This window comes from Thamnophis sirtalis, unplaced genomic scaffold (assembly GCF_051295495.1).
Source record: "Thamnophis sirtalis isolate CommonGarterSnake01/CBP01778 unplaced genomic scaffold, rThaSir2_p1.2 scaffold_5, whole genome shotgun sequence".
NCBI lineage: Eukaryota > Metazoa > Chordata > Lepidosauria > Squamata > Natricidae > Thamnophis > Thamnophis sirtalis.
The window spans coordinates 9,227,884-9,238,753 of record NW_028261385.1 but is presented as its reverse complement, the minus strand read 5'-3'; the positions used below and the strand labels follow the sequence as shown (position 1 = coordinate 9,238,753).

Sequence of the window (10,870 nt, the reverse complement as noted above, 5' to 3'; positions counted from 1 at the left end):
CAGGCCGGGCAGCGGATGCCGGAGAGCTGGTGGGGTTTCTAACTAGACGGTGTCTTTTCTTGGGTTTCTTCCCTGCCCAGCTCTGCCAAGGATGAAGCCAAGCTGTTCCTTTGGTGGCACAAACTTCTGCAGCTCTGCCTCCTGCAAACCAAACAGGAAGATCCCATCTTGATGGAATCGGTCATCCGGGCCTTGACCACACTGCAGGGCCGGCAGAGTCTGCTGGCAGAAGAGAGGCTCACCTCTGGACTCCTGGGCGCTATTGGGCTGGGCAGGAGGTCTCCTTTATCAAACAGGTAAGACCACGGAGAACAAAAGGTCCTCCCCCCTCCCCCCCCGTTCCCGGTTGTGTGAAACGGCCTCTGAGACTCTCTAAGGAGGTTCTCGGTCATCTGGATCCTGGTTGTCCCCAAAGGTGCTTTTTCAAGAGGCAGCTGGACTTTCTTGGGTTTTTCTTTTGAAGACGTTTCGTTTCTCATCCAGGTCATGAAATCAGGATGGTCACCCAAACCCCCATTTTTACGATGCTTCGCAGCATCGGTCTGCTTAACGACTGCAGCTTTCTCCTAATGATAGCAGAGTTCCAATATCTCAGGGGTTGCCCCAAAGAAGAGGGAGTCAAACTATTCTCCAAGGCACCTGAAGGCAGAACAAGAAGCAATGGGTGGAAACTAATCAAGGAGAGAAGCAACTTAGAACTGAGGAGAAATTTCCTGGCAGTTAGAACAATTAATCAGTGGAACAGCTTCCCTCCAGAAGTTGTGAATGTCCCAACACTGGAAGTCTTTAAGAAGATGTTGGATAGCCATTTGTCTGGAATGGTATAGAGTTTCCTGTCTAGGCAGAGAGTTGGACTAGAAGACCTCCAAGATCCCTTCCAACTCTGCTATTGTATTGTATTGTATTGATTTCATTGATTCATTGACTTTGGAAAGAATGCAGAGAAGAGCAACAAAGAGGATTAGGGGACTGGAGACTAAAACATATGAAGAATGGTTGGAGGAACTGGGTATGTCTAGTTTAATGAAAAGAAGGACTAGGGGAGACATGATAAGAGTGTTCCAATATCTCAGGGGTTGCTACAAAGAAGAGGCAGTCAAGCTATTCTCCAAGGCAACTGAGGGTAGAACAAGAAGCAATGGGTGTGGGCCCTGGGAAGTTAATCAAGGAGAGAAGCAACTTAGAACTGAGGAGAAATTTCCTGACAGTTAGAACAATTAATCAGTGGAACAACTTGCCTCCAGAAGTTGTGAATGCCCCAACACTGGAAGTCTTTAAGAAGATGTTGGATAGCCATTTGTCTGAAACGGTATAGGGTTTCCTGTCTAGGCAGAGGGTTGGACTAGAAGACCTCCAAGGTCCCTTCCAACTCTGTTATTGTATTGTATTGATTTCATTGATTCATTGACTTTGGGAAGAGTGCAGAGAAGAGCAACAAAGATGATTAGGGGACTGGAGGCTAAAACTTATGAAGAAGGGTTGCAGGAACTGTGTGTGTCTAGTTTAATGAAAAGAAGGACTAGGGGAGACATGATAGCAAAGTTCCAATATTTCAGGGGATGCCACAAAGAAGAGGGAGTCAAACTATTCTCCAAGGCACCTGAGGGCAGGGGGTTGGACTAGAAGACCTCCAAGGTCCCTTCCAACTCTGCTATTGTATTGTATTGTATTAATGGTGGCAGCAAGTCACTTAACAATCAGCACAAAAGGGGTCATAGTATTGCAGGCATCATTCGGGTCATAACTCAAGGAATACCTGTAGGATCGAAGTCCCCAAAGTGCTTTTTTCAAGAGGCAACTGGACTTTCTTCTTTTTCTTTTGAAGACGTTTCGCTTCTCATCCAAGAAGCTTCTTCAGCTTTGAGTGGATGGTGGGGAATGGAAGGATTTGTCTTCCTTGCAGACAGCTGGTCATTTGCATCCTTTTAGAGAGTCATTGAGGCCACTTGGAAGTTTCTATCTGTGTCCTCAGGGTCACCTGAGTGGTGCAAATGGGTGTGTGGTGGAGCCTTCTTGGAATTGCTGAAAGGACTGTGTTGTAGAGTGGAGGTAGATGATGTTGTATCCCTCCCCCACTGTTGAGAAGAGGGTTGTTCATGGAAATGGGAGGATTTGTATTCTGGACAGAGAGGACCAGAGAGGTCAAAGGGGGCATCAGTCAGGGTTCCAAGTAATACATCCATAGCAAACAGAAGTCCGGGGCAGTTAGATTCCTCAAAGAACCATTTTTTGCAAACAAAAGTTTTTTATTTTTTGTTACATATTTAAAATTCTTTTGTAAACAAACGTTCTCACATATACATAATTCATTTTACATTATATTTCCATTTCCAGTTTTAGCCGTATTATTTTCTTCCCATGTTTTCCATCTTAGACTTAATTATTTTTTTTACACATAAACAATGTCATTATCCCTTCAGAAAGAAACCAAATGTATCATTTGATTTCCATTTATTTTCTATAAGTAACATATTTCTTTCAAATTCAATTTTTATATAATAAACATTTTGCTTAATTAGTTTCCGTATAATTCACTCACATCTTAAATGGCTACATATCCTTACCGGGATTGACATATTTCATTTTATTCTACTAATCCCCTATTCCTGGATTCTTTTTTTTCCTTTTTATATGTATTATATATTTTCTTCTGAATCTTTTCTCTCACTTTTCGATAGATTGTTTGGATAACCCTCCCCAGGATTTCTCTTTTTTGCTTCCCACTATTTCTCTCTTTATTTTTGGCTAGTTCCACAAAGAACAATTTTATTGGACTTAACATATTGGCACGGCTGGTGAAAACCAACTCTAAAAGTTCCTGCGGTTTTCACCTAATTAAAAAGTGAAGGTTTCCCCTTTTCCCACCCAGTGTCAGCGTTCCAAGTATCATGCAGAATTAAATCAGAGTCCAAGGCAAAACGATCCTTAAAGTTCCAATTTAATAAATCAGACATCTTAGCACATCGGTGGAATCCCAATTCTGGAAGTTACCTAGGATTCCCACGCAGTTGAAAGTTCATGATCTTGTCCCCACACCCACAAATCCATCACATGGTCTAATCTTCTTCTTCCACGCTGGCATCTCCACCCAGCTGGTTCCCGTCAGGTGCAGAGACAAAAGATAACCTTGGGCTTCTAGAAAAGAATGACAACAATACATTCCACAATTCTACTCCTTTCTATTCCCCCCTCCCAACTACTACACTAATGAAACAACATAATGAAATAAGAGAGTGTGGCAGGCCAAAGATCCTAAAAGGGATATAATCCAGTCAGTCACATTTTCTGATCAAGGTTGCTGTCTGGTTGCTAGACAACTTCTCTCCTCCTCTCTCCAGACGCTTGTTGGAATGTCCTTGGTTCCCACAGGAACCTTTTGCTGTTTTGGCTACAAAACTTCAGATATCTCTATTCCCCTCTCCCCTCTTCTCTATTGTGGCAATCCTGAAGCCCCAAAATGACCTCAGACAAACTTGCTTCAGAGTTGACGCCCTCTATGTCAAAACTGAACAGCCCTCTCTCGCACAGTGGGGGAGGGATACGACATCACCTATCTCCAGCCTACAACACAGTCCTTTCAGCAGTTCCAAGAAGGCTCCACACCCATTTGCACCACTCAGGCGACCCTGGGGACACAGATAAACTTCCAAGTGGCCTCAAGGACTCTCTAAAAGGATGCAAATGACCAGCTGTCTGCAAGGAGAATAAATCCTTCCATTCCCTGGAACTAAAGAAGCTTCTTGGAGGAGAAGCAAAACATCTTCAAGTTAAAAAACAAGGAAGTCCGGTTGCCTCTTGAAAAAGCACCTTTGGGCCGCCTCTGAGACTTCATGTCGGTCAGAGTCAAATCCAGAAAGCAGACACAGATAACTGATTCAGCTGGATTCATTAACTTCTTTATATACATAGTAACAGATGAATAAATGTACAATACCAATAGTAGATTCTTTCAATGTGGTAGAGAGTTACAAGCAGTTTCAAACTAATTCAGCTTTAGAGCTCAGACCTTAATACAGCTAAGCCACGCCCAAACGTCTTACCGTATTTTTCGGAGTATAAGACGCACTTTTTTCCCCTCAAAAAAAGGCTGAAAATCTGGGTGTGTCTTATACACTGAATACATCATTTTTGCCTCCTGAAACCCCGCCCCTTCACCAAAATGGCTGTGCATAGCCTTTAGGGGGCTTCCAGAGTGTTTCTGGGGACTGGGGAGGGCAGAAAGGAGCGAAAAACGGGCCGTTTTAAGCTCATTTTTGCTCCCCCAAGCCCCCAGGAGCACTCTATAAGCCTCCTAAAGGCTAAGCATGCCCTCTTTTTTTTAACAAAAAATGGGCCCTTTTTGCGAAAAAGAGGCTGTTTTGGGGAGGTTTGCAGAGTGCAAAAACTTTTTTAAAAAATTTGCCTCTTCAAAATCTTGGTTCGTCTTATTCTCCAAAAAATACGGTAGTTCAGCTTTAGAGCTCAGACTTTAATACAGCTAAGCCACGCTCAGACGTCTGTCTTAAGTTTCTGTTTCCAAATAAGCCTCATTGGCTGACTTGTCACCATGCCTACTCATTGGCAGACCTTGTTCCCATGTCTCTCCCAGTCATGAATATTTTAACAATGTCACCTGAGTGTTTCAGGGCTCATCTGTACCCTGTGGTGTTTTGGCTTACAAGGTGGGAGTCTTACATTGCCTATCTAGCCTTATGATCTGAGAACTTATCTTGCATGAAAATAGTCTGAGTTTGCTCGGGATAAAAATAGCTGTGGTTTTTCTTGTGACACAAACCGCTCACAATGACTGATTTTGTCCTTGCCCGCAGAGGCATGGGACACGGGCTCAGTTAAACCTGGTGACTTGGTCTCTGCCTTCTCTGTTTGACTAAAAAAAGCATTAGGAGAATGCCTTGTTGCTAAAATCATGTTCTATCTGCTCCTGTTTAAAATCCAAGAGCCAAGGTGGCGCAGTGGTTAAATGCAGCACTGCAGGCTGACTGCTAGATCAGCAGTTCAGCAGTTCAAATCTCACCGGCTCAGGGTTGACTCAGCCTTCCATCCTTCCGAGGTGGGTAAAATGAGGACCCGGATTGTTGTTGGGGGCAATATGCTGACTCTGTAACCCGCTTAGAGAGGGCTGAAAGCCCTATGAAGCGGTATATAAAAATCTGCTATTGCTATTATTAAAAAAAAATCCACCACCTGCCCCTTCTCCCGCAATCAAGTGTAGAGCTGTAATTTACTTGGGCTTCAGCAAAGCATGTGACAAAGTAGACCATAACCTACCACTAGATAAAGTAGAAAAATGTGGGTTAGATAGCATCACCACCAGATGGATTCGTAACTGGCTGACCAACCGCACTCAACGTGTAGTCCTCAATGGAACTGCATCTATATGGAGGGAAGTATGCAGTGGAGTCCCCCAAGGCTCTGTTTTAGGCCCACTATTCTTCAACATATTCATCAATGATTTGGATGAGGGAATAAATGGGGAACTCATCAAACTTGCAGATGACACCAAGTTGGCAGGAATAGCCAACACTCCAGAAGACAGGCTTAAGATACAGAAGGATCTTGACAAACTTGAACATTGGGCACTATCTAATAAAATGAAATTCAATGGTGAAAAGAGTAAGGTTATACATTTAGGCAAGAAAAACAAAATGCACAGGTACAGTATAGGTGGTACCTTCCTCAATAGTAGTAACTGTGAGAGGGATCTTGGAGTCCTAGTGGACAACCATTTAAATATGAGCCAGCCGTGTGCAGCAGCTGCCAAAAAAGCCAACACAGTTCTAGGCTGCATAAACAGAGGGATAGAATCAAGATCACATGAAGTGTTAATACAACTTTATAATGCCTTGATAAGGCCACACTTGAAATACTGCATTCAGTTTTGGTTGCCACGATGTAGAAAAGATTTGGAGACTCTAGAAAGAGTGCAGAGAAGAGCAGCAAAGATGATTAGGGGATTGGAGACTAAAACATATGAAGAACGGTTGTAGAACTGGGTATGTCTAGTTTAATAGAAAGAAGGACTAGGGGAGACATGATAGCAGTCTTCCAATATCTCAGGGGCTGCCACAAAGAAGAGAGAGTCAAACTATTCTCCAAGGCACCTGAGGGCAGAACAAAAAGCAATGGGTGGAAACTAATCAAGGAGAGAAGCAACTTAGAACTGAGGAGAAATTTCCTGAGAGTTAGAACAATTAATCAGTGGAACAACTTGCCTCCAGAAGTTGTGAATGCCCCAACACTGGAAGTCTTTAAGAAGATGCTGGATAGCCATTTGTCTGAAACGGTATAGGGTATCCTGTCTAGGCAGAGGGTTGGACTAGAAGACCTCCAAGGTCCCTTCCAACTCTGCTATTGTATTACGTTCATGGCCTTTCAGGCTTCCTCCATGTGAGTAGAGTTCACTTTTTGAGTAAAATAAGAATTATATGTCACGGGGCTGGGGGGGAGGCATCAGGATTTTAGAGATGCTTAGGTAGGGCATGGCCAAAATAAGGTTGGGAACCACTGCCCTACACCCTTTCTTAACTCTCCTCTCTGGTTTTTTTTCTTGGCAGATTCCGTGTCCTGGCCCGGAGCATGTCCGCCTTCCTGTTGGTGCAAATTCCGGTAGAGAATCAAATCCGGTTGAGATCTGGACTGGAATTGCAATTGTCTTCCAAAGCTCAGCAGGTCGGTTGGGTTCTTGGTGCTCTTGGGTTGGACTGACCCTTTGTCTCAACCCTTGTAAACACTCGTAACAAACTCTGTGCCAACGCATGTAAGAAAGTGATACGGATGAGTGTCTATGTCAGTGGTCGTCAACCTGGTCCCTACCGCCCACTAGTGGGCGTTCCAGCTTTCATGGTGGTGGTAGGGTTTTGCTGTAACTCTGCTTTATAAATTTTATAAAGTAAAGTTACTTCCCTACTTTATAAATCACTATTACTGTGGAACTGGTGGGCGGTTAGAAAATTTTACTACTAACAGAGATACAAAAGTGGGCGGTAGGTATAAAAAGGTCTATGTAGATCCTACATCATCCAGGTCATGGTTGTCCCAAAGGTGCTTTTTTCAAGAGGCAACTGGACTTTCTGGTTTTTCTTTGAAGGCGTTTTGCTTTTCATCCATTCAGCTCTCACTGGATGGTGGGGAATGGAAGGATTTATACTCCTTGCAGACAGCTGGTCATTTTCATCCTTTTAGAGGGTTGTTGAGGCCACTTGGAGATTTATTTGTGTATTCTTTAAAGACGTTTCGCTTCTCATCCAAGAAGCTTCTTCAGCTCTGACTGGATGGTGGGGAATGGAAGGATTTATACTCCTTGGAGACAGCTGGTCATTTTCATCCTTTTAGAGGGTCGTTGAGGCCACTTGGAGATTTATTTGTGTCTTCTTTAAAGACGTTTCGCTTCTCATCCAAGAAGCTTCTTCAGTTCTGACTGGATGGTGGGGAATGGAAGGATTTATACTCCTTGGAGACAGCTGGTCATTTTCATCCTTTTAGAGGGTCGTTGAGGCCACTTGGAGATTTCTTTGTGTCTTCTTTAAAGACGTTTCGCTTCTCATCCAAGAAGCTTCTTCAGCTCTGACTGGATGGTGGGGAATGGAAGGATTTATACTCCTTGGAGACAGCTGGTCATTTTCATCCTTTTAGAGGGTTGTTGAGGCCACTTGGAGATTTATTTGTGTCTTCTTTAAAGACGTTTCGCTTCTCATCCAAGAAGCTTCTTCAGCTCTGACTGGATGGTGGGGAATGGAAGGATTTATACTCCTTGCAGACAGCTGGTCATTTGCACCTTTTTAGAGGGTCGTTGAGGCCACTTGGAGGTTTGTCTGCGTTCTCGGGGTCACCTGAGTGATACTCCTGGTTCCTGTAGTCTGCAATTTTTTTCCTCTGGAAATCCATTCCTACTCCCACACCATTCCAAGGGGGTTCATCCCAAATTGTATAGCTAAAAATTTCTGTAGAGATTCTCCATCATCCTGGTCATGGTTGCCCCAAAGGTGTTTTTTCAAGATGCAACTGAACTTTCTGGTTTTTCTTTTGAAGACGTTTCGCTTCTCATCCAAGAAGCTTCTTCAGCTCTGACTGGATGGTGGAGAATGGAAGAATTTACATTCCTTGCAGACAGCTGGTCGTTTTGCATCCTTTTAGAGGGCCGTTGAAGCACTTGGAGGTTTATCTGCACTCCTGGTCCCTATAGCCTGCAATTTTTTTCCTCTGGAATTCCATTCATACTCCCACACCCTTCAAAGGGTGTTCATCCCAAATTGTATAGCTAAAAGATTCTGTAGAGATTCTCAGTCATTCAAGTCATAGTTGTCCCAAAGCTGCTTTTTCAAGAGGCCAAAGGACTTCCTTGTTTTTTCCTTTGAAGATGTTTTGCTCCTCATTCAAGAAGCTTCTTCAGGTCTGACAGGATGGCAGGGAATGGAAGGATTTATATTCCTTGCAGTCAAAGAATCAGATCGGATGAAGTCAGAAGCATCCAGTCAGAGCTGGAGAAGCTTCTTAGATGAGAAGCGAAACGCCTTCAAGGAAAAACCGGAAAGTCCAGTTGCCCCTTGGAAAAAAAAGCATCTTTGAGACAACCGTAACCTTGGATGACTGAGAATCTCCATTGACATCTAATGATGGGATGTCAGTTGGAAATGACGGATTGCCAATTGGAAATCTGTATTGAAGCAGAACTCATAGCAATAGGAACTTTTGCTTGGTTAATCCATTGTTCCAAATAGCATCCAAAATTAAATCAGAGTCCAAGGCAAAGTATTGCTCAAAGTTCCAATTTATTAAGAGAGCCATGTTGGCACAGCTGGGGAAACCTGAATCTGACAGCTCCCCGGTTTTCCCCACCCAATTGAAAGTTCAAGATCTTGCCCCCACCCCACCCACAAGTCCATCACATGGTCCAATCTCCCACTGCCATGCTGGCATCTTCCACCCATCCAGTTCCGGTCAGGCGTGACCCGTCAAAAGCGCGGTAGACAAAAGCGCGCTCGACGAAAGCGCGTACCTGACGTCATCAGCAGCGCGATGAAAAAAATTTAAAATAAATTAAATTGAAATTAAAATAAAATTAAAGCAAGCCGATTCACATAAAGGTAAGGGTTAGGGTTAGGGTTAGGATTAGGTTAAGGGTTAGGGTTAGGTTTAGGGTTAGGTTAAGCGTTAGGGTTAGGTTTAGCGTTAGGTTAAGGGTTAGCGTTAGGGTTAGGGTTAGGTTTAGGGTTAGGTTTGGGGGGGTTAGGGTAAGGTTTTCGCTTTAATTTTAAATTTACCAATCACAGCGCGATGTTTTCGTCGCGCTGTGATGACGTCATGTACGCGCTTTCGTCGAGCGCGCTTTTGTCTACCGCGGTTTTGTGGTGGAACCCGGTCAGGTGCAGAGGTGCAAAGACAAAGGATGACCTTGGCTTTCTAGAAAGAATGTTGTTATGGCTACATATCATCTATCTCCGTACAATCCCCCCTCCCATTTTCCCACAATAAAAAAGACATAATAGAGTAATAGAAAGGGTGGCAGGGCAAAGACCCAAAAGAAAAGATGGCTACAGGCCTGACATCCATCCACTTGATATATTTCATGTCTGTCCTTGTAGGCGCTCAACACTCTGGACTCTCTAGCAACAAACAAACAATACGGGGACTACCAAGAACAGATCCTCCAAGCATCCCAGTTCATCAAAGACTCTCACCATTGCCTTCACGACGGGACTCACCTTCTGGCTATCCTCCTCAACACTTTGTACGCGGAAGTGCGTTACTTGGACGCGATACGATAACAGGAAGCCAGCCGGAGAGTGATTGCTTCTTGCTCTAATCATGGATGATCAGTTTACAGTCGGAGATAATGTTGCACAAGGGATTGGCATTCCCGGAGGTTTTGCTGCTCGTCGGAGACGAAAGGAAGGATGGAAGGAAGGGAAAGTTTGAATTCCCATTGCCGTACTCTGAAAGCGACTGGGAAGTCCTTGGCTTCCTGCCAGAAGGCCAACCACGGGCCACTTTCTTGGCGCCTGTTCAACTTTCGGTGCGTCAAGAAATGGTCCGCAGTTTGTTTTGTTTAAAGGCCATTTCCGACCTTTTTCTGCCTTTTTGTTTGCACTTTTTCAAACTTTGCTCTTGTGCCATCTTCTTCGTTGTTATCTTCTTCTTTCGAATGGGGAACTTTTGGCCCCCCTGTTGCCATCTCAAAACGCTGGATGGTCCTTGTGATTTCCTGCTCATTTGTTTTTCTGTCTCTCCCCTGAAGTGAATGCTTGCCTTGGTTGGGATGTTAAAAATAATTAACAGAGTGTTGATTATTCTTCTTCTGTGGGGTGGGTTGTTTTTTTTTTTGCCCTGTCTACAATGCTGGAATTATCTGTGGAAGGATATGAAGAAAGGAGACTCTGGTGTGAAGTTTGCACAATTGATTCTACTTGGAATAAATCACCCGTTTTCCCAATGACTCACTTACTGTGAAATACGGCAAGCCCCGATATTTGCACGAGTGCGGAGAACGTACAATCCGGATTAATTATAGGGGCGGTGGGTTGCCCTTAGGATAAATTTAATTTAGAGCAATATAGATTTCTTGCAACAGATAACCTTTTGGGGGGGAAATAGTCCATTTCGCAGAATTTATGCTGACTCTTTTAACATATGCCATCGCCTTGAAATCTTTTTTTGTTTCTTCCTGCAATCTGACAAAATGAACTTGCATTAAACCCAACGTTATTCTCACTTCCAATAAGCTACGGCAGGGGTGTCAAACTCAAATTTCATTGAGGGCCGCATCAGGATTGTGTTTGACTTCTGGGGCTGGGGTGTGTGTGGCCGGGGTGGGCATGGCCAGCTCGACATCACTCATATCTGGGGTGCCAGTGGTGGGCCAAGCACTCTGCCA

The 10,870-nt window shown here is 43.9% G+C and overlaps 1 protein-coding gene across 1 annotated transcript in view; it reads left to right on the top strand.

Annotated features, from left to right (window-relative positions):
• The window catches only part of EPG5 (ectopic P-granules 5 autophagy tethering factor), a 118,048-nt gene extending 107,619 nt beyond the window's left edge, over positions 1-10,429 (top strand). Inside the window, 3 exon segments of the mRNA XM_087715280.1 lie at positions 81-296; positions 6,555-6,669; positions 9,582-10,429. Coding sequence (XP_087571406.1) covers positions 81-296; positions 6,555-6,669; positions 9,582-9,764 — 514 coding nt within the window. The 3' untranslated portion in view covers positions 9,765-10,429.
• Positions 10,430-10,870: the final 441 nt, after the last annotated feature.